At 41.4% G+C, this 24512-nt stretch overlaps 1 protein-coding gene across 6 annotated transcripts in view; it reads left to right on the top strand.

Moving 5' to 3' along the window:
* The window catches only part of CAB39L (calcium binding protein 39 like), a 66874-nt gene that overhangs the window by 16553 nt on the left and 25809 nt on the right, over positions 1–24512 (top strand). For 2 of the 6 annotated variants that reach the window (XM_064440898.1, XM_064440902.1), the window contains exons 2-3: positions 12629–12777; positions 24114–24278. In XM_064440898.1, the coding sequence (XP_064296968.1) occupies positions 12676–12777; positions 24114–24278 (267 nt within the window). In that variant the 5' untranslated portion in view covers positions 12629–12675. The other 4 variants (XM_064440900.1, XM_064440899.1, XM_064440897.1 and 1 more) reach the window with 4 other exon arrangements.

Raw genomic sequence — 24512 nt, 5'->3', positions numbered from 1 at the left:
AGGTTTTGGATTTTGGAGGGTGGGGGTATCTTTTTAGTATTCTAAAGTTTCTTTTCTTGATATCCAGTATTACACAACTAAACCTGTTGCTGCAGAGAACTGAATTTTGATGGCTTGGGGCCTTGGCATTGAGCAATCTAGGGGGAGGAAGGATGTATTACTAATTATTAATTATTATTATAATCATTATCATTATTATCAGCTGAGGCTGCTTCAGGCTTTGGAATGCTGGAATTCATCTCGGAGGAGGTAGACAGACTGGAAGTGGGTGATTAGATGAGCAGAATTAATACATATATATACACACACATACTGTGTGTTTATCATCTGCTTCTGTAATTTATTGGTACCGCAGTCATTGTTCAAGTTCTCTAAATTCTCTTTTCCACTTTAGAAAATAAATGGAAAGGGCAGGAATAATGGACTGGGGTTTTCTTCCTTTGGTCTTTATTAGATGGAATAATTTTAAGTTACAAAAGCAAGGACAAACATTTCTCAAAAGTACTCTAACCATGCTTTAGCCTGAGGACTCTGCTCACTTTAAAGGAAACAAATATAATGGAATTTAAATATGTGGAGGCTGGAGTCCTTTAGCAGCGCACAGAGATTTATTTTTTTTTCAGTGTACTTTGAGACTCTAAAGAACCGTTGGCTATTTATAATTACATCATTCCAGATTTGAGATGGCTACAAATTAAGAATTGAAGAAAATATTTCTTTTGAAATATTTAATAACCTCTTGGCAACAAAAAAGCCAAACAGGTAAGAGCACTAAGTAATTACAACTTAATTCCTGTTGGATGGTTCGGGGCCTTTTCCTGTCATCTGAGAATTAGCTGCACTGACGATGAAACAGTGTTAGAATAGCAGATGTTTTTTTTTCCCCTGCTTCTTTTGGTACTCTGCTTTGCACTGTTTCTCCTGCTGCAATGCAGGGATGGGGGTAGGCATGTTTCTTGCTTTCCTGGTGTGTAGAGGGCTCCTGTTAAAGCCCAAAAGTATTTCCTCAGGTAGAGGACTGGCAGAATTGAACTGTAAACTGACTCCATATTAAATTTATTCCACAGAACCAGGAAAACAGGCATAGTAATTTTCTAGATAAATTTCTTATGCTTCCAAAGGGCTGCTTACTCAGAAAATTCTGTGAATACTTCACGGAACTCAGTGATACACAGATTATCCAGTGGGGCTCCTAAGTGTACAATTAACACAGCTTTTTTTGTGATTATCCAGTCTTTTTTTTGTGATTATTCAACTGCAGGGTAGCACCCACCAATGTTGAACTCTACGGGGCAATAGAGTGGTGTCTTTTTACCTGCTGAAGTGGTGGTGGATGCAATATCAAAAGGATATAATTTCCTTTGGAAGACTTAGAGGGGAAAAAAGTTATTCTCTTAGAAACACACAGTGGAAATTAATGACATGGCATACTTAGATTTTTTTTGTGTTGCCTTAGGAAAAAGCCGGTACCTTCAGTAGTAGCCCAAGGGCAGAGTTTTTATCGTTTGACTTTCGCTATGAGGTTTACCCAAAGGCCACAGTATCCGATAAAAAAGAAAGGGCCAACCCCAGAGTGGGTGTAAGGTGCTGCAGGGTGCAGTGCCTCTTCCCCCTCCCCACTGAGCTGGGGCAGAGCAAGGCACCTAAGAAACGATGCCCGGTGACAGATTCTCCTCCCCAAGTCCTTCATGTCACGAAAAGTCAGACTGTGCTGGTTGTCCACATGCCCGCTAAGCTTTGTAGAGGAAGATGCCACTTTGGAGGGCAGCTCATCCTGCTCCGAGCTTGGCGTCCTCAGCGTCCCTCACAGAGCTCTCTCTGGAGGTGGCCTAGAGAGGAAACCTTGCCGGGGGTGTCTAACTTGAAGCCTTTAATTCTGTGCTGGAGGAATATTTCACTATGGGTTTGGAGCAGAAATTGCCACTTGGTGTCACTTGTTGCAGCGCTTTTGGGTGCAGCAGCAGCAGCACTAGTGCCTGTTCCCAGTACTGTTCAGGGCAGCCCAAAACCATGGGGCTGAGGTATCCTCATGATCTGTTAGGTAAAGCTAAGCACAGATGGTGGCGTGCTTTACAGGGAAGTCAAGAGAAAAAATCTGCTGACCTGAGGTCATCTCGGCACCTCCTGTGCAAGCACTGGAGCAAATGCAGGGAGGTTAAGGGAGTGGGGACGAATTCTGCCTCTCTGAGCTGGGGAGGGATGGGCAAGTTGCTGATTCTTGGCTCTTCAAAGTGATGATTTGGGATACTCATTTGCCTTGGTTAGGAGCTGGGATCGCTAGCAAAGGATGTTAGCACTTTAAAAGGTGGCTGTTTCTTTTGTATTCCTCAGAAATGAGGTTCTTTATGCTTTTTTGGTTGCCTTTAATGTAGGGCTGTGAATAACTACTGCAGGTGAGCCCTAAATCAAGATCTGATGCAACTGTATTGCTGACATGTGGTAGGTGCTGAGATTAGCTCTCCAAGCAAATGTAGCATACAGAATTATTTTTAATAATGTAGGACTTTGTCTGGGCTTTGCCCTGAGGAAGAGGGGACAGGAGGTGAAATCTTCCCCTGAGCTGGCGAGCTCAACATAAATACATACATGCTGGGCTCTCATCCCTGCTGGGGCTCAGCTGAGATCCAGGTGAGGATGAGATTTAAATCCTGCAGTGCCCACGGTGGCTGGTAAAGCATCCTCCTTTCCTTGCTCTCAATGTCTGTAAGACAGCCGGGGGTGGGGAAAGGCACTCACCGTTCCCTTTGGGAATATGTGACACTTGCTAAGCAATAACTGCCAAGAGAGAAAAGTGAACCATTAAAAATTCCTTTAATTGCATTTTGCTGTATTTGTGTGCTTGATAATATCTGGTAGTACTTGTTTCAGAATATTTTGTCTGATTTTTTTTTTCCCCCCATCACATTAGCCTTTGAAAAAATACTTTAGGCTAACATTTTTCTTCAGTGGGATTTAAATTTTGCTTAGAGTGTACTGCAGGGGTTTCCCCCACCCCCACCCCCCCAGTCTTACTATGGAAAAGTATTCAGATCTTTGTTATATAGTCGGGCAGGAAGCAGCTTAACTTTGGCTTCTCTGGGCAGCGCTTTGCTGAAAGATGTGGTGTGTGAGCATGTTGATTTTATTATTATCTTGTAACAACAACCTGCTGTTGGGCTCCCTTATTTGCATTCTCAGCAGGACGGCAAGGTGAATAATTTAATTCCAGCAGCCTCCGCCACGTGATGGTGCAAGGACCCGCGAGCGATGCCTCCCCAGCACCGACAGACTTCGGAGGAGAATGGAAACTTACAGGAGTGATGCGAAATCATTGCATCTCCTCCCTTAACCCTGGAGAAATCTCTCGGCGGAGCGATCGCGTCTTCCTTTGCGATTTCACGCGTTCCTCTGACGTGGAGTTTGGGGGTGTGTGAGCCTGCCGAGGGAGTGGGAAGCGGGGAGGGCAGCGGGGGAAACATGCACACCCAGCCGGGGAGCTAGTCGGAGCAGGAGCAGCGAGGAGCTGGAGCGAGGCTGGGAGTCCGGGGAGTGGAAATTTACAGCTGCTGCTTGTGAGCGCCTGTGCGTGTTGAAGCGATCTGTCCTGCTAACGCTTTTCCAGAGGCTGACAGCCGCTCGGCAGAGGAAGAGCGGGAGGCCGAGTCGCAAGATCCCTTGTCTCTGCCACGTGTCGGTAATCAGTGGGGGGGGAAAAGCGGAATTAAATGGAAGATAACTGAAGGCGGCCGCTGTCGGCGTGGGCTGCGGGGAGGTGGCAGAGCTGTCTTCAGCACCTGGCCATGGGGCTGCGCAGGGCTGCCTAGGAGCCCCCACCTTTCCGTACGCAGTAAGTGTCAGCCGAGATGATGTCCTCCGAGTGACGGAAAGTTAAGCGATTTAATAAAACTTTTCTTTCTTCCAGTTAGCAGCAGCCTTTTTGTAATAAACCGCTTGCCTGCTTGTTCTCAATAGTCACGCTGTTAGCTTTTTATAGCTTTGTAAACTGCGTTAACCAGGAGGGGCTTTTTAAAGCAGGCAACCCTAAACAATGCTCCTCCTGTTACATAAGGCGCTGGCTCCGCGACCAAGCGCTCCGTGTCCATGGAATATCTCTGGAAATGGCTTTATTTACAGTGCGGTTTCCAAAAATAAAATATCTGCAATATATCATTTCTCTTGCTCCTCTCCGCTGACTGCCTGCAGCTGCGGACTGGCTCTTGAGATGCAGGGGAATAAGAGCATGGCCATTTGCATAAGACATTGGGAAGCGGTTAGAGACGAAGGGAAAATGAGTGTGCGTGTGAACTGTCACAGGAAACGGCGTATGTAAATTAACCATCTCGTTATTTATAGTCAATAGGTCTCAGCAACCTGAAATGCTAATTCTGTGGAATGGGCTATTCGTGAAGTCATTATCAGGCAGAACTTTCATTGAGCTTAAGGGAAGGGGTTTTTTTCTGAGCAAAGACTCTTGCTTCGACTAGTGTTAGTAGTAAAGTGAAATTACTGCTGTAGCAAATTATTTTAATGTACTGATGAAGCCACTGAAAGTAACATAGCAGGCTTGCTAAGAGCATGGTCAAGCGAATGCTGTGCAGGCAGGTAACTTTCAGTAATAATAACAAATAGCAAAAATAATATTCGTATGCCTCGCTAATGGGTTTAGAGGAAGTCCTATTCCCTCCTGGCTGCTGCCTATGTTATTTAAATTATATTACTAGTTTCCATTATTTCTACAGTTATTATTACTGCTAGAAATAGAAATTTAACTCGGTTTCTCCTTTTACTTAAGTAAATAAAAACTGCTAAGAGCTGTTCTGTTAGAATTGCGCGTACTTCAGAGACATTAGTTAAGAGACCTCCTTCTGCATGACTGAGCTTGTGGGAGTTTTGCTGTGGACTACAGTTAGGCATGGAACTGACTTCTTAATTTTTTAGGTTTGAAGGACCTCCATAGTGACAAATGGAAATAGGGATCCCACATATTCTTGACTCATCAGTCCTGCAAATTTGGCGGCTGTAAAACCGCTGGTTTCTTATCTTTCTAGTTTTATTCAGCATGAATTAATAATCTACTGCTTCTAGACAGTTCGTTAGCATGAGTGGGAGAGCCTGTGTAATCCTGTGATCCAGAGATGATTGAGGCAGGTGTAAGTATGGTGCCTTAGGATGCCACGTCTGCATGGCTTTAGAATCAGAATGTTACCTGACATTGCAGAGTGCAAATACTGGTTTGTAATAAATATTTCATAATAATAACAAATGTGGTAGCACAGGACTTGCTGCAATAAAAGGACACTAGGCAGTGAAGTCAGACACTCAGAAGGTTCCTAACTTGAAGTCTGGCCAATGTAGTCTGTTCTCTGTACCCTACTCAGGATAGTTCCATTAAGTTTCTATCATCACATATTTACACCCCCTTTCCCATCATCACTCCGTCATCCTGGGTTTAGCTGGTGAACACCGGAGCTGTAGCATCTGCTCCATCGTGCCCATCTTTCTAACCTCCTTTCATCCCCTTCTTCCCCTCTTGTCCTGGTACAGCTCTTTGTAAGACTGTGGGGAGAACTGGACTGGAAACCAGCATGACCTTTTTTCCCCGCCAGGCTATTTTTTGTTAGCCTGGGTTTTTTCCCTGACCTGACTTACCATGTGGCCCTCCCAACAGCTTGTACCACTCCAACAGAGGCTGTAGCAATGTGAATAGATGTGGAGCAGGGTGGCACTGTCACGGAACAAAGTGTTTATCAAACTGTGGCCTCGGGGACCAGATAGCTATATGGTGTTTTATTTTATCCCCTGTGTTTGCTGAGAGGCCACATAGGCTTTTTGATTTTCACGGAATGGGCATTCTAGCATTCAATTAAAAATAGAATTGTAAATTTCTTTGAGTGCTTCCAGAGAACTACACCACAGCACTTGAGTGGAGCATCATTGTGCATGCCTTTGGTTTCATAACAGTATTGGACAACTATGCAATATTATTATCCTCATTCTGTAGAGGTGATCAGATTAAGGGCAGAGCTGCCTACTTATTTTCCGTGTCTGATCTTCAGGATGCTTGCCATCTCCAAAAAAAAAAAAGATGTTTGTGGCAATGGTGGGCATTACTGCACTGTTTCTTGTGTTCAGGTGAAGTTTCAGCCAATATCCACCTTCATTCCAGGTAATGCAACAAGCAGGCAACAGCAAGGCTTATGATGAGTAAATTCTTGAGTTTTTGGAATAATTTTGTTGCCAAGCAGAGATGGCGTTCATTCACCCTAACCATAAAACTGTCCTCTCTTCTGTTAATCTTTCGTCTCATTTGTGATGTACCTTCCAAAATCTGCAACCTGTTGAGGATTTGCAGAGAAGTTACTTGTTGTGTGGCCCTGATTCCTTCTGCATATCAAATGAAATGTGAGTCATGTGAGGGGACTGCATGGGGGAGGGCGGACTGGACTTCTACAGGTGATCATCACACAAGGGAGCTTCTGTCCCCTGGTGTGAGTACGTGACTCTGTAATTGCAACAACTTTCTCAAATATGGCAGGAGGGACTGAGTGTCTTTTCCATTATGTAGAGACTGAATTAGGCAAAATTACGAAGAAAGTATGCTAACTCAGGTCCCAGATATATGGGTCTGAAGCACACTGGGGTGAATGGAAGATGAAGGTCTTTTTTTCCATTCAAGAAGCTCTCACCCAATATGAGTTATTGAAATGTTTAGATTCTGATCAGTATGTCAATGAAGGTTAGGAACTAAGACAAGATGGATGCCTGATACTTGAAGGGAAGGAAATTTTTTCACTTATTTTCGAAGACCAAATGGCTTGTCTGGAAGAACATCTGTGAAGAGTGCATGGATGGGCTCCTGTGCTCTCTCCCATTCTTGCCCTTGTGGGCAGGAGGAAACATTTGTTACTGAGCTGCTTAATGAAGTCACTTCACAGTGGCGTGGGCAGTGGGTAGAGTGATGTTGTGATCTGCATTTTGCCTTCATCATGCTTACAAGCTCAGCTGCACTGTAATCTTTTGAGAAAGTATATGGTTAAGAGCAAAGAAATTGGGGAGGGTGCCTATAAACAGAGCTAGATCTCATACTGTATTTTATAGTTGTATTAAAGAGCTCGAGTTGCACTATTTTTTTTAGTGTACTCCCTTTAGAAGCAGATAAGAAGACTGATAAGCTATAAGCTTTGCTGTCAAATGATCTAGGCTTCATTCCTGACACAGCCACTGATTTTTTTATGTGGCCTTGTGTAAGTCTTCTAATCTTCCGTTCTTCAGCTTCTCCCTTTGGAGAAGGGGCAGAGTATTTTTTTTGGAAGTGTGTGTTCCATCTTGGTTAAATATTTGCAGAGTTGGAGGCCTCTGAGGGAAGACATGCCCTGAATATGAAGGAATGTTCTGTTACCTTTGACAGCCTACTGAATACCCTAATACTCATGTCTTGTAAACCTCGTCCACCTCTGGATTCAACTTGCTGCTTTAGTCTGTGATATATATTTTTTTCTGACTTGAACAGAAACAGCCAGACATTTAGAAAATGGTGCTTTAAAATTGCCTTTTGGTGTTTCTGTCACTTACCTAAAATAAAATCAGTACCATTTTTTTTCTGCCAAACAAACATGGAATTATATTCCCTGAAAGTATTTTTGTAAAAGTAGGGTTCATAAAATGTGCTGGAGACTCCAGCTCTGGTGGCTGAAACATCTTGTTCGTACTGATGGCAGCAGCAGGCTTTGGAAACAGCCGTTCCTGCTACAGCACTGCCGGGGCGTTCCCCCGTGTGACCAGGAGAGACAACCTTTGAGGCCTGGCGTCAGTCCAGTGAGATACAGCTGTTTCTTTCCTCAGTGTCATAAGCTCCGCACAAGAGCACTGGTGAAATAACATCATCACAGCTAAATGTTTCAGAAGTTGGCTGGTCCCCTGTTACAAGTTCAGGAGTGTCCACAATGCACTTCTGAAGTTATAAAAACATATGTTGAATAACCACTAGATGGAAAAAGTTTTCCTAGAAAGTAGGAAAGAAAGGGGCTCATTGAGCCCTGTCCCTTGCTGCCAGACAGCAGTGTCAAAAATTTATGAACAGATGCTCTGTAGTGTGCCTGGTAGACTAGGTCATTTCAAAATCTCAAAGCTCCAATGGTTGGAAACCTTTACATTTTCAGCTTATGTTTATTCATCAGCAGTTTACAGCCTTTTGCTTCTGCATAAATAAAGTGTTATTGTTACTTGAGCCGAAATAACCTCTTCGGCCTCTCTGTATTTTCATTCTAAACTTACTAAGGCAAGCACTTTTAGCCTCCTAGACATGCTGGTCTTCCTGTTTTTCTGGCCAGCCTAGGGTCCTTCTCTGCACCCGCTCTGATCTTTGATATTATTTGACTGCAGGTGTTCAGGATTGTGTACAATGTTCCATATGAAGTTCCATCAAAATTTGTACAAAGGCATGAATATGAATACCTTTGTATTTCAACTGGCAATTATTTTCTTAATTCATCACAGATTTGTGTCTGTCTTTCTCCTGTCTGTAAAATACGAGCATAGTCACCAGGTGTCTGTCTCTGTAATTTCTCATGGTAAATCCTCAGTTTGAAGCAGATATTCATAGCATCACAGAATGGTTTGGGTTGGAAGGGACCTTCAGAAGTCATCTAGTCCACACACACCCCTGCAGTGAGCAGGGACATCTTCAACTAGATCAGGTTGCTCAGAGCCCTGTCCAACCTGGCCTTGAATGTTTCCAGGGATGGGGCATCTGCAAACTCTGTCTCTTCTGCCATTCAGCATTATTTGATACTCTCCACTCTTTAATTTTTATCCCATTTTTATGATCTCAGTCCTTGAAGCAATGCAGTTTCTCAGGTAATGATATTCCAGTCCTCTTCTGTCTTGATAATATCTTCCTATTTTGAGTCACCACAATTTTTGGGTAGGGTCTTAATTCCTGTGCCTCTCTAAATATCCCATCCCCAAATTTGTCTTAGCTTCTCAGACAATCAGTCTCCCTTTACGTGACAATTTTCCTTCAACTAGTTTATTTTCTACTATATTCAATCTAGTATATTTCCATGTTAGATGCATGGGTTCTGCTGTGTTCTCTCTGTCTAAAAATATATTCATAAGGCATTGTGGTATGAGCTACCTTTGGTAAGCCTATCTTGCATTCTTTTCAGTTCTCATTCATCTTTGTATTTCAGTTATTTTTAGACTGGTTTCTTGAGAAAATGAAGTTTATTTGATCACGTTGTCCATCTCTCATCCTACTTCTCTTCCCACGGTAACTTGAATTTACTGGCCCATTTCAAACAACCTTGACAGAGGGCTAGATGTCTGGAAAATACCAAGTTCTAAAAAGTGGACTGAAAATAAGTGATGAAAAGAATAGGGGATTTAAACCAAATTAGTGCCTCTTCCAAAGAGAAGACCTTCCAAGTAAACTTAGAGAGCTGAAACGAGGAGGACAGGGCAGAAATACCCAGCTGCGTTAAGATATTTAGCAAGAGCTTGTGCTTCCTTTGGTGCTGGAGAATCCAGTCATGAGGAGCAAAGCTGGAGGAGAGGTGTCCCTGTTTTGCTGTGTGCCTTATGGAATAGCCAGCCATGAGACAAAGGAGTACCACTTCCAAATCTCAGCAAACCCCTGTTTGCTTCTACCTGTAATTGTGAATAGCACATGCCCCCTAGGAGTTTCCTGCATGGAGAAGCAAAAAGGACCATAACCTCCAGCTGCCAGTATGTATTTTCTGAAGTGATGCATCATCTTTTGCCAGATGCTGATGGGTTAAAAACTGTGTCCTGAAGAGGGGTAAATCCAAAAACATTCTTCAATGCACATCTGGGGCTCTTCCCCTTTTCCTGTCTGCATCCCTTTGCTTGCATACGGTGGATGCTTTGCTTTGTCTGTCAGACTGATAAATGAAGTGAAGCAGAGACTTGGCTCTGTTCAGCAGAGGGATGAACATAAGTCTCTTGAGTCCTTCCTGCCCTAGTATTGGTGATTTCACTGTTGCAATTAGGACACTGGTAGGGTATGAAGTGAAGAGAAATGGTATTTTATTACTGAGCAGTGCTGTGGTGACTTGGTGATGAGACTGGAACTAGGCTGGAAAAGTGCTAGCCTGGCTGTTGAAGTTTTATGGCGAGAATTAGTGATTATTTAAATATAGACACCATACTCTAGACAGCTGTGTAAGTTACTTTTTTGTGAGGAAAACGTGTTTATAATTTATAGTCAATATTTCTGTTATAGATGTGGACTTTTTTTTTTTTTTAAGTCTCAGAATCTCTAGCTCACAAGTACTTCAATTTAAAAATCAAATTATCTCCCCCTTTGCTTTTCCTTGTGTGGAGAGTTCTAAAAGGGGAAGATGAAGGGATGGCTTCGGCAATCTAAATAAATCTACCCCACCTTGGATGCAAATACTTCTTTTTGGAAATGCAGTGTGCCCATTAAGCTCCTGCTCTCTCTCTTCCATCTTCATGTCCTCGTGCCATGTCTTCACAGATAATAAAAACATGCAGAATCAGATCATTCTCAAAGTGTGTTGGGAATTATTAATCTTATAATTGCAGCACGTGTGGGATTACAGGGTGCTTGGTGCTTCCTAGCAGAATTTAAACAAATTTATTGTATAATACTGGCATCATGGTCTTTTCCAGTGTTTGTATGTAGCTGAATGTGCCCAAATGAGTTAGTTGTTAGTACACCCAGTCTTCAGTCTTGCACGTTGTCAGGTTGAGGTGTGACTTTGCTCAGTTGCTTGTTGGGTGGTGCTGCCAAAGCCTGCAGTTGGGAGCTCCATGGCAGCAGGACTCCACAGTTGAGAGCTCAGCCAAGGAGTGAAGGTTATGTAGCCAAAACTGCAGAAATAAAAATGAATTTGAGCTGAACCGTGAGGAGCTTGAAAATGGAAATCTGAAAGTGGTTGGACATTAAAATATTCCTGTAAAACTGATCTAGCAAGAAATGAGAAGCTATATACAAACTCACCTACTCTGGAGACTATAAAGGAACTTTTTGTTTAAATAAAACCTTTAAAAGTATTTCCTGCACATCATAGAAACTGTTCTTGTAAAGATAATCAGCAAAAATATTTTGAAATGTTTTTAATAAGATGTTAGGATGGAGTCTGTATAGATTTCTTCTACCTTTTATTTCTTAAAAATATTCCTCTATGGTTTGAATTTTGTACTTGGCTGTTCTATATGGTTGCTATTTATAGTTGTAATAGAATGTATATCTAATCTGGGTATTAATTCCATAGGATATTTGGGGATTAGTAACACATGGATGTATGGCACAAATGGAGTCATACTTTGCGATGGACTCTGTAGCATGACAGTAGTAACAATGAAGCATGTGAGGAGTGGGTTCTCTGGGACTGCTAGGTTTTCTTCTTTATACTGTGCTCATTTAATTCTTTACTTTAAAACCTCTTATATAAAGCTTATTTAAAATTGTAAAAGTTGAAGAAGAATAAGGAGATTGAAGTGGTTTGTGTATATATTTATGGTTTCATAACTAATCTTGCAAATGTGTGTGTGGAGGGATGGTGATGGTTTCTTGTGAAAGGTGAAAGTTTGAGATTACTTTTGCTTTTTTGTTTTTTTTTTTTAACCTCTTTTTTGTTATTGTACAAACTGGAATGCAGTCCCCAATGATGCTGTGCTCTCCCTTGAAAGAGGTAATGCCTTAATCAGAGCATATCCCTATCTGTCCCATCTGCCCATTGACTTCAGCAGATATTTGGATCGGACCCGTGGCAAAAATCCATGGGAATTCACAACTTAATGCTATGTAAGATCAGAAACTAAGCTACTTGGTTTCTTTCATGTATAAATACAGTGATGCGGTATTTGCCTTTCTAATCATACAGAGGAAGAATGCTTTAAATTAAACAAACCAACCCATCTTCATTAAAATCACAGAATGGTAGGGGTTGGAAGGGACCTCTGGAGATCATCTTGTCCAACCCCCAAAATGCTCAGTCTTTCTTTTAAATGTCATGAAAACATATGTGCCTGTATTTGGGCCTGATCCTCTGTTCCTTAGGCAACATTCAGGAAATGTTTTACACAAGTGAGATCTGACCCACAGATTCTTGAAGTCTGTGAGACTTAGGGGGTAGCTTCAACTGCTTCTTCTCAAGAAGCTTTAGGCTGAAAAAGAAAAGCAGCTGAAGAAGGAGGAGCAATGGTGGAGAAGCTGGGACCTTACTTTGCAATGCTCTAAACAAAGGACGCTTTTGGTATGCAGGCATCTACAGTTAGTTATCTGCATCGCAATGAAACTGGTGAGGTTTGCCAGAAACCCCTATCAGAAATCTAGTGGACCCTGCCAAAAATGCAATGTCCAAAAAATGTTGGACATAGGCGTAGACTTGTTGAAGCGCTGACCTGTAGGTCAGGGGCTTTCGGAAGCATCCAGATCCTGCACAGGTGCTGAGCAGTTGCTTTCCATGTGCTAATGGTGGCTTGTGAATCCTGGATGAACTTGCAATAGCTGTACGTGAGAAGTTTTACTGCTCTGCTGAGTAGCTGAAGCAAAGTATACTGCCTGAGGCATAACCCTTTCTTGTTCCTAATGTCTTCGTGTGCTTTTATTGCAGTTTCATATAAACCGTAAAAGCTATTTTTGTTTCTCGTTTGATTTAAGGTTGTCCTCTTCTATCCTGAAGGAAGAAATCCAGGTGAAGAAAAACCATGCCTTTGTTTAGTAAATCGCACAAAAATCCTGCTGAGATTGTGAAAATTCTGAAAGAAAACATGGCCATATTGGAAAAACAAGAAAAAAAGACAGACAAGGTATGAGGTAATGTTGTAGAAGACCAAAGGTTTTTATTCTGGGGAAACAGTAGAATAAAGGGAATAAAATTGTGCTTGCTCACTGCCCTGGTTCTGCAAGCACTTGCACGTGTAAGTAGCTTTGTGTTTAAACAGTCCTGCTGAAATCAGGGGGCTTTGCATAAGTGAAGTACAACAGATCTGGCGGTCAAAAAGAAAATGTTGAGATCCAGGACCCTCAGCCAAAATGAAGGGTGATCTACTACTTCAAATAGTAATGCATCTAACAAAACAGCTTGGAAGGCTATTTGAAAACTATTATAGCATTAATTTTTTTAGCCAGATCACATTAAGTGGCAGTCTCATTTGTTTAGGTATCCACGGAGAAAAACTTAGTTCTGATGAACATTGCTCACATAAACCAGCAAACCTCTATGTATTCAGATGTATATAAAAGAGATCTCACTTGATCAATCCTTTCTAGTCTTCTGTGTGCTAGTGCTTCCTAAATGAGCTGTGCAACTCATATTCTAATTATAGTGCTAGTTTTTTGCTGATACTATTGCTCTTCTCTAACTCTATGACACAGACCTGAGTTACTTTTGCCACTCTTCCAGTGACCCATTGAGAAGATGCACCCCAGCATACAAAACGCTCCCAGTTAGGGATTTGTGCTTACATAAAATCAAATAAATGTTTTTTGCGTCTGAGACTCTGGCCCTCTATATTATTACTTTAGTAAATATATGATTTTAATTAACAACAAACTAATTTTAGGTTAAAACCAAATGTCAGTGGAAGCAGAAATAGCTGATAAGTAACATTAACACAGTTTTCGTGCAGCTCATGGTTGTGTGTGCATCTTGTGCTTACTCCACCTTGTATACTCCCCCGCCTGTATTAGAACGAATCTACCCCAAAAGGTAAGCACAGAGCCGTTCATGCCCTTAGTGAAATCCTCTTGTAAATTTTCAGTTCAAAACAAGTAACTCAGAGGGTGTTAATTATGTAAAATCAGTCACACAGGTTTCAGGGAGGCTTCTGGTATTTGATGCCTCATGCTGAAATACCTTTGGTTGACTGAAAAGCACCGAGAGAATTTGACCCTGAACTAAAACTTGAAATAAGTAACTAAATAAACCAACAGAGTCTGCTCTCCCCTGCTGAATTCATCCTTCAGAGCCTGATTAAAGAAGACATTCAAAGCAGAAGCTCTAGACTCGGGTTTATTTTCTATTTGCTTTGCAGCGTGACTCCTCTGGGTTGTGGTTTTGAGGATTTTTGGCTTTGAGCTGGTCTGTTTATTTGGGTGTCAGTGACAAAGGAGGAAAAATTCAAACTTCTTAGAAAATCAAGGACTCAATGTAAATTTCTTCATAAAAGTCAGAACAGCTGGTGTGTGTTTTCCTCACAAAGCAAAAGATACGGGAGTGTTTCCCCGACATATTAGGATGGAAACAGCTCGTGAATTTAATGACGATGCTTATTTTGCAGGAGGAGGTTGGTTTTCAGTATTTTCTGCCATACTTTATCGCTATGGGTTGGAGGCTGTTCCTGGGGTGAATGTGGGTAATCAGGGAAGAGGAGGGAGGGGGAGGAAGGGAGTTGCTTCAGCAGCAAGGCAGAAAGTGAAGAAAGCAGCCTTTTTTTGGATGGTATTTACACATATGCTTTAGGTGGCTTGCTGACTCAGGACTTTACGCTGCGATGTAGAGGAAGCACATAGGGCCTTTCTCCCTTCAGAAGAGAAGATGTGAGACTACTCGATAATGCTACCTTTCATCTAAAAATGATGATGTGCACTGAGCTGTCCTGAAATAAATACCTATTAAAGAAAATAGCCGGATTCATTCTCCTGAGTTTAGGGAAATAAATCAGAAGGAATATCTTTAGTACTGTGACAAGGATAAACTTCAAAAAATGGCAGAAAAAATAACTCTTGCGAAAACAGTCACCCCATCACATCTCTTACTATCTGTACAGGTTTGTGGGCTTAGTAGAACCATTTTTAACTGTTGTTTGCATTTTGAATTGGAGAAGAAAAGATGATGGGGAGACTTTCAATGGCACACAGGTTTTCAAAACTTAAGTAATACTAATGAATAACATGGTGTCTTTTCATGAGTATGATTAGAGAAATTTAACTGAAGACAAAAGCAAAGAAAAATAAATCACAGTGCTGTACTTTGTGCTCTTCAAAACCAGGCAAGGTTTTAAAATTTACCTCCAATCTGATTTCCAAAGGGGGGTGAAGTGTGTCAGACTTTCATAAAAGGGCCTGGAGGTCTGGCTCCTGCAAGGGCCACAGACGTTGGATAGGCCAGAGATGCCTTTGGACCTTGTGGGCCTATGACACAGAGGTTTGGGAATCAGGGCTGTCCGATTTCGCCTCCTTATTCCTTTTGCCTTGCCATAAAACTGAGGTTCCTAGGACTTCGGAGCTTTGACTCCACAGCATCCCTGATTTTGCTTGCATGCAGAATAGCTTCCAACTAGGACTTGCCTCAGATACTTAAACAAGAAGATTTATCCTGTGACAATTGGGCTGTTATTGTAGCACAGCCAGTATGGTATGTGGGCTGAGACAGCTAAAAGCTGCTAATACTGCCGGAATTGGCAGAGAAGTGTGGCAAAGCCTGAATTAACTGCAGGGTCAGCGGAGAACCTCCTCGTTTCCTTCACCAGTTGAGAAATCATAAGTACAAGGTGAGGTGCCCTGGGCAGCTGCGGGGTGCAAGGTCGGGCAGGGAGAGGTTCGATGCTTCTAATACAACTTTGTGCAACTTCCTGCAGGAACCATCTGTACCTTGGAGGAGCTGTTTTTAGATAATGCAGAAATGATCATTCCTACCAAGCTATGAAGTAGGCAGGTAGAGGGAGCTTTACCAGCAGATCAGTTAAGACTTTCTGAGTAATGGGAAGAAGGGGGAGGACACAACTTGATAGACAGGATGCAGAGAAGCCACTTGTAAGTATAAAAGCAATTATGCATCTTTTCTGAGACACATTTCCATGTGCACGCATAACATACAGAAGTTTGCACTCTTTCTTAACAATGCTTTTTTAGTCATACGATATGACTCTATATATATCCTATAGGATAGGACCCAGTCAGACTGAACTCTATTGGCTGTGCTAGCATCTGTCTTCTTAGATAAGGATTGAATTTGACCCAGTTTTTCCATGTGTCTTTTTTTAAAAGCTATTAATGTGTTTAGTGTTCCCATAATGCTTTTTAAACACTCTTAACTGAAAAATAGGCTAAGTTTGAATGTTTAGTTCTTATTTTTATCTTATGGGTGGGTTTTTTTGTTGTTTGTTTGCTTGCATGGATGTATGTGTGCTTAAAGCTCTCCTATTTTCTCAGCTGCATTCTGCTGGTTGATAGACCACAGGTTGAGAAGTGCAACCACACATGGCTCCTCTTCGTCTGAAATGCTCTTTCTAATACCTTCTTTTAATTTTTTTTTTTAAAATAACATCTATTTTAAAGAAGGTATTGCAGCACTGGCAAATCAAATGCAACAATTGGAAGATTAAGTAGGGTAAGACAGAGCTGGAGAAGTGGACTAAGGCCTTTTTTATCAAGCGTCCTCCTCTCTTCCAACATATGAAATAAAAAAGGTGTTCTTGTGACACGTACAATTGCTGACATCCTATTCAGGCTTTGATGTGGTGAAGAACAATTAATTATGTTTTTATTACAGAATTCTGTAAATGCTATAAAAAGTTAATCTCAGTCATGTAGAAGCAAACTCTGCTTGGGTTGAATGAGAAATACCCATTCTGGAATTAAGTAGAAAAGCTGGGAAGATTTAAATACCTAGGAAATTAAGCCTTCAGACCTTAGGCTTTCTTCCTTCTTTCTGGCATGAACTCCTGTAGCATTTGAATGATACATGTAAATAGGGAGCAAGAGGGGAGAAATCCTGATATCAGGTAGACAGACCTGTGGAACCTGAGGAAGAATGTAACAGGCTGGTGCTACTTCTTAATTTATTACTAATATGCTGCCATGTCTTTTGTTGATGGATTTTCCAAAAGAACATTAATAGAAAGGATGCCTGACCCATCTCACAAAAAAATCGGGGTGACATCCTGACTTCTCAAAGTCTTGTGTCAACCATTGAGTGTGGTCAGCACAAAGCAGCGCAGGTGGCATCCAGTATGTCACCGAAGGGTGTCCTTGAACACATCACCCTCTCGTTGCTAACCAAACACCTTTGGGTGCGGCACCCATGAGTCAGCGCCATGTGCGGTGCCTACAGGTTCGGTTACATTTTCTGAACCCGCTCTGCAACAAAAGCCTGCAAAGTGTCACAGGCTTTTAATTTAGAATAGCAGATGGATCTGGGGTTGGTTGAAACTTCACCTAATCTTTGTGTTTGGCCTAGAAGGGCTGAAAGATTTGCAGTTTCTGGCATAGCTGGTCCAAGAATTAGGTTTGTTGTGGAAGCTGAACCCAAGTGAGTTAGAGCTGGTTCAGGGCGCCGTGCTGAGTGTTTTCCAGACAGGCAGAACCACAGGCTGCAACGCCCTTAGGCAGTGTCAAAAATTTAGAGAAGCTAGTTGTAAAATAACCTGAAGTGTCTAGCTTCTTCCCCTTGGACTTAAATATATTTAACAAGACTGCTTGTTCAGGTAGGTCACTATCTTCTGTTCGTCTCCATGTACTGTAACAAATTTGGTACTGCTAAGAAGGGCCAGGAGAGCAACCTTTAAATAAAGCTACTAAAGACTTCAAGATTTCCAGTACTAATATTTATACCAATAAATCCTGCTTTTTTACATAGCAACAGTGAAGCCATTATCAGCGCCTGTTCATCTTGCTTGCTCCTGCGCTGATAAAGCTGCTGGGGACCGGTGTGTGAGTTGAGGTGCATGCGGAGGATGTGATGTGCATTTGCATGGAAGAATGGTTGCGTGACTGCTGTGAACACAAATACCCGTGGATGCGATCCTGCAGCTGCCAAAGTCAGTTGCAAAATTGCCTTCAACTTCATTGCTGCACACTGAAACAAAGGGAGTGAGATAAGAAGGGGTTGGCACCCCTTCCTTCTAGCTCTGCATGTCCCGGGGTTTTGTGGAGCGTTTCATATTTCAGCTTCCCTGTTCTGCTAAGGCCTGTTACTGCTCTAGAGATGGCAGAAACCCCAGATACTATCAGGTGCTAGTGACAAGAGTTTAAAACCTGTCTCTTCTGGTTGCTTTTTATTTATTCATTTATTTATTTATTTTTAAGGACCTTACAACCTTTGGTTCTGTCTTAAGTGCAGGTTTAACAGTGGGAAAGGAATTTATGTCCAGGTGGGGCAAACCTGTCTCTTCCATTTAATCATACGGCCTTTTAAAAGGCATTTCCCTGTTGTGCCTGCTTGGCCAAATTTTCTTTGCCAGCTTCCTTGAGTACTAGGCCATAGTACTTTTGCTAAATGACAGAGTTCATGCATCCTGATCCAAAATGCCCACAATTTGTTCCTATATATACATCTAGCATGAAATTTTATCAAGAATAAGTCAGTTGGGATGATCCTAAAGCTACAGAGATGTTGGATTCAGATTCTGCTAATGGTTTTTCTTGGGAGTCCTTACAGTTGCATGTAGAGAGAGTTGCGTTGGCACTATTCTTTTAGGAGAAAAATTGGTTTGAATCACACAGTGCAAATATTTTTAAGCAGGACTCTAAGCTAAAACAAGACAAAGCCAAACCAAGGAGCCTTATGTTTTTGGTTGTAATGTATAGCGTGGAGTACTGGCAGTTCACTGAATCACACATTGGAATATTTAACATCACACTGGCAGGCATCTGTGTGTGTTACTGTCTGCTGCTGTGCAAGATAGCAACAGTTTAGAAATATATTTTTGCCCTGGAAATATGCTAGGTACACAAACAGAAGCTGTATGATCCTATTCACCATGTTCTTACAAACAATTGAGGATTTCCAGATTGCTATGCAGATGCCAGATGTCGGGCATCCTGTATTTTTCTTACGTATTTTGGTATCTGCATTTTGAAAGGTGGAAAAAGTTCATGCAATCTGTTTTATCTTCACTGTTATGGTCGGTCATAAATGTTATAAGAAAAAGCCCTTCTGACCTGTAACACTTGTACATACATGTGAAACCTCTAACCTGTTGGTGAAACTGAGGTAAAATAGAAACCCTCTGAAAGCTTTGAAAAATTTCAGTTCAGGTGTAGGATCTCAGACTGTTGATTATTCAGGGCCTGATACTTTTCCCCTTATGGTTTTTGTAATCTTCCTTGGAGTGGAGTAAAAAGGTGCAATTAATCTATTTTGCACACCAGGAGATCCATTTCTCTGTCTCTCTAATAAGCATAATAGGTCTGGATTATGAGCATTTAATATTGACACTTTTAAGATAAATGTGAAATTGCTGTAAGTAGCTAAGGAGAGGGGAAGGGCAAGGTTTGTAAGAAGTAGTAATGTTTATTAAGCCAGTTGGAATAGGTAGAAATCCAAGTTGCTGATGTTGGGGACGCTTGGTAAAGTATCTCTGTGGTGTGCTAATAGGGTTTTTCAAAAACTGCATTTATGAAGTTTTGATTTCTGAAGCAGATCCGCTGTGTTTATTTTGCTGTATCACACACAGGCAGTGTTGGAGATAAAACAGCTTAGCCTTTGAGTATGGAAAGTTCCAACTCATGTAATTATGGAAATAAAAATTCAGCTTTCTGCATGAACAACAGATAAGACCTTTGTTTTAGCCTTCCATGCTACTCTTTAAAATCTCTCTGGAAGATTTTAGAAGAACAGAAAAATTCTAAGACTTAGAGGATTTATTTGTAATCCCTTAATGAAAAAAACAAGAAACTCCTTATTGAACTGTCTTGTATAATTGTGGAATATAGAGAAAAATTAACTGTTTTGCAGCTTTCTTTCATAATGCTCAATTACTGCCGTAAGAACATTGTCATGCTCTTTGGCCCTCCTGCAGAGATCAGTCAAAAAAAAAAAAAAAAACACCACCAAAAAAACAACTCAGAAATTGTCTTCTAGACCTGGCAAATCAAGTTAAACTGAAGAACCCAATATTAGCAGTGTGGGCATGGAAGATCACACAGGAGTACAGAAATATTTCAGTATAGGCATAGTAGTGTTACTCATCCTTTAGTAAAGACTGGACCTTTGCAACAAAATCAGCTGGTCTTCACATGTGTGTTACGCTTTGGAAAGGAGAGTCTTGAAGTCTTTCAGGGAAGATTTCCACCCCACGCCCACCCCCCCCCCCCAGAATTTCAGGGAGTAATGTCTTCATAAACTCCTTTCTTTGTGTTGTGATCCCATTATGACAACAACAACAAGACTTTGATCTATGTGGAAAACAAGCTTGACCGATTATCTTCAACTCCATAGAGTTTCCAGCTCTCATTGTTGAAGCTGTTGGTAGGTTTGGAGAGACACATTAATGCTGATAAATTCCCAACTTTGTAAGCAGGGGTGATGGAGCGTGTCTACAATTTAACTTGGAGAAGTTATATGAGCTTATCTATGCTGTCACTTCTCAAGCTCCAAGGCTGTTGTATATCATCTAGTCCAGTAGGGTTAGCAAAGTAATCCAAGAATGGTTAGACTTCAACATTTACACAAAATGTTATATTTCAAACTGGACCCAGAAACCTCTTGTGGGTTGCTGGTCACTATAAATTATCCTCTGTGGATAGTTTTTTTCTTATTAGGAATAACTTGTTAGTCCTGTGTTGTGCCAGAGGAGAGAAGAAATGGCCATCACTGAAAAAATTGCCTTTGTTGCACAGGTTGGTATGGGTTGTAGTCTCCTCCAGTCCTCTTATACAGCTGTTGCAAATCAACCTTGTAACTCATTTGTGACTTAGCCATGTATCCACCCTGAATTTTAGTGTTCTGTGGTGGAACTGGATCCTCCCAAGTTTGGACAGTGTGAACTGAGATGCCTGTAGACCAGAAACCTGTGAGTTGCTTTAGCAGGTCAAGATCCTGACTTCTGTGCAGTGCCAGCAATACAAACGTCAATTTGATGTGTGTGCTGGGAACCAGCTTGCATTTCATCTTGTGTTTTGTTGTCCCTGTCTGCAGCTTTAATCTTCCAAAGTTCAGTGTATCCCACTTTTGACATTTGTATGTAATATATATATACTGTTCTGTTTAGGGTTCTGTGTTCAGTTATCTCCTCTCCCTCCTTTTTCCCTCTGCTCGCACCAGCTTCTCTAAATATAATGGCAGAAATTCAGTCATGGTGTGAAGGGCTCATAGCTAGAGGATAGAAGGAAAATCTTCTAGAAAGAAGATTGTATTTAATTGCAAGAATGAGGCAAATGGCTTAAAGTGCTTAGATGCTTCATGAAACCTTTTCTTCTGCTCTACAATTTCTGCTGAAATGAGAATTGCAGCACTTTGCTATTGTTGCCATTGCCACTGATGGAGAATAAACAGTAGTACGGAAGTCATAATAGACTTTGCAGTTTCTATCAAATTTATCTTTTTTTTGTCACTGAAATTCTGTTTGTGCATCATTTTGGGGAAAGGTGTCTTGCTATGTGTTTTGTTGGTTTTTGCAAATTTTCCTAAACAGGGTGAGGACCAGTCTGGCTTCTTATGACAAGCTGTTCTGCAACTACGTTTCTGTTGTCCCGTATTTTCCATGTATTCAAGTGAATGTGTGTGTGTGAGTGTTTGTTTGTTTTGGACAGATCTTGGGTCTTTGGATCTTGGAATGTCTCTTTTTTCTTTTTCTTTTTTTTTTTTTTTTTTACTCCTCCTTCTCTGACTCTTGAGCAAGTTTCCATCCCAGAAACAGTGATGTGCTTAGGGTATTATTCCAAAATGGCTGTAAGATTAAGTGGAAATGTCAAAGTGGAAGCTAGCAGTGGCTGTTAATTTAAGAATCTGTGTTGGGGATTATGTTTTTCCTCCAGATAGATTATGAAGGATAGGCACAGAAGAGCAGTCTCTAGATTTGACTGGGAATAGCTTTTGGTGGCAGGTTGAATGTCAAACCACAGACTCTTCAGAGGGCATAAAGCAGAGAAGTTGAACATGAAATGTAAATTGCATGGAGAAAAGGAGCGGATGGGATGGCAGATAATTCGAGAAATACAGCTGTGGTGCCCAGTTGTGCCTGTGAACACCGTGGTGTTCTGTAGTTTCTTTTTCTCCTGTGGCACTTTACTTTTTGGCCTCCTTTTTGAGAATTAAATGTAAAATTGAGTCTTGCAGACATTCTTCTACATGTCAGAAAGGACTACTTATACTTGAAAGGAAAGGTGTGGTTTTTTTAACCACAGAATGTCAGAGGTACTGTCATCCTGCCCAGCAGAATGGGTGAAAAGTCAAAAATGTATGGGGTTTTCCTTTGATATGAAAATGTTTGCACAGCTCTGATAAAGATTTAGAGCTTTAGTCTCCAAGATAGCACCCCTGTTGTTAATCCCATCTGTACTCTGTGGGATATCTCTAGTGACATACCACTAACATTTGAGGTAAAAATAGGCTCTTTTGATGAGCGACAGTAAGGAGCATCAAGACTTCTGCTGTGGTTAAAGTTATCACATAGTCGTATTTATTTACATGCCACTCATGCTGACCTATCTCAACTAGCCGAAAACTTAGAATAGGTACAAACAGGTTGGGGGAGAACATTTCTTTATGCTGTGCAAAATCAATGCTTGAATCTTCTCGGTAGCTGCAACGTGAAAGTGGCTTTTTACTGTTTTTTGTTTGTTTATTTGGGTTTTGTTTGTTTTTAGGATTTCTAGGCTTTTTTTTAAAGGATTTTTTATTCCCTAACGTGAATAAAATCTGTGATTTAAATCAGCATGAAAGTGTTGGGAGATCAGCAGCAGTTGAGATATGCCTCTCTGGAGCACTCTAGGGTTATTTTATGCAGGTTGATGGGGTAGTATTTGAAAGCATGACATTTTTCCTTTCAGTTTATGTGAGAGATGTATTGAAATTATTGATCTGTCTTTGAACATTCATTAATGCCCAGTTGACTTTTACAAATGACTCTTGGGTTTTCTGTATGTTTCTTGATTCTGACCCCTCCCTGCTAGGCTAACGAAACACTAATTTCAAATAAATGTTTTGCAATATAGATGTGAAATGCTGTCCTGTCTTCACCTTCTTTAACTATCTTGCCTGGAACTTTGCTGTCATTCTCAACTTTGCTTTCAAACCTGCCCCTTAATTCCCACTCCCTGCCAAAAAATCCAACCAGCCTTGACACGGGTCGCGCGTGTATTAAATATATCCTGACCCAGAAAGAGCCATTGCCTCCATAGCCTGATGGCTAGAGCAGGTGGGATTTAAAGCACACTCACACACACGTGTTAAAAAATAACACATTTGCTTCACGGGGTCCTTATTTATACGAAATGGAGCAAACCTGGGAGGAGAGCATGAGTCAGAGCTGCCATGCTGTGGTCAGTGGTGTTTCCCTTGGGAAGTGGGACGTTATCATTCACATCTGATTTAAGCCTGACTGCCACAAACGCTAAGCTGTTACCTGTTTGTACACGTTTCTCTTTCATTTTCCTGTTGTAACTTTTCTGGTCAAGATATTTTGTAAGGTAATTCCTGATTTGTCCTCTACATTAGGTACCTGAAACATTGCACAGAATTGGTATACACTAGGTGAGGAAAAAGATGAAAGACTTATTTTGGTTTGCTTGGTGGCAGCTGTGGAGCTTTACTAACGCAAATTGTTTAATTTAATTGATTTCTCAACCTAAGACTGAAGTGCCTGTGTGCTCAGTAGGCAAATCCCTTGCGGAAGATGCTGGCTCAAACCACACATGATGAGAAGAAATAGGTGGTGGCAATGCAAAGCTGGCAGAGTAGAAGGATTTATTTGGGTTACCAGTAGGGGAACGGGGACAGTCCCTCAGCAAGCAGTGGGTTGGGAAGTGGCACCATGGCCACCCTGCCAGCGGGATGAGCCAGCGGGTTTGGTAACTCCATCTGGCACCTCTCAGCCCGCATGTACCAATGGAACCCACTGGGGAGGACGGGGGGAGCAATGTTGAAAGTGCTCCCGCTTCTGCGGAGCAGCGCCTGTCTCCAAATGCCTGAAGGATCTTGCTGACGCTGGTTGGTAACTGCACTCCTGCCCCTATCTTATGCCCTGTAAGTAATGGCATGCCATGTTTAAATTTAATGTATCTGTGTGCTTATGTAGAACCTGCAGGATCCGGTGTGGATGTTCTAGCTTCAATGATCACATAAAATTGCTAAAACCATTTTACAATAGATAATGATCATCGTAGGTACAATTACAAGCTTTTGTTTTGAACTGCTTGTCTCTTAAAACACTTTTCTGTTTTCTTTTTTTAAACAAAACCCTTATCTGCTGGTGAACAGGCATCAGAGGAAGTGTCAAAATCTCTGCAAGCAATGAAGGAAATTCTGTGTGGGACCACAGACAAGGAGCCACCTACAGAAATCGTGGCTCAGCTGGCGCAAGAGCTATATAACAGTGGCCTTCTAGTGACGCTTATTGCCAACCTGCAGCTGATAGATTTTGAGGTAGGTCAGCGTCCATAAACCTTTTCATCTCCTTTGTCTCAGCATTGTCATTGAGGAGAGATGTATTTTTCTGAAGTCTAAATAATTTTATTGCATTCAAATCTGTTTTTCACATGCTGAAGAAAGTAGCTGCTGTAGAATGGTCAGTGTCCTGATAGACGTGCTCCTATACTGGAAGTAAATGCAATGCATCCTTTTTTATTATTATTATTAAAACAAAACCAAGTTTTAAAA

The sequence above is a fragment of the Phalacrocorax carbo genome, chromosome 1 (genome assembly GCF_963921805.1).
Source record: "Phalacrocorax carbo chromosome 1, bPhaCar2.1, whole genome shotgun sequence".
Taxonomy (NCBI): domain Eukaryota; kingdom Metazoa; phylum Chordata; class Aves; order Suliformes; family Phalacrocoracidae; genus Phalacrocorax; species Phalacrocorax carbo.
This window is presented reverse-complemented; position numbering and strand designations above follow the sequence as displayed.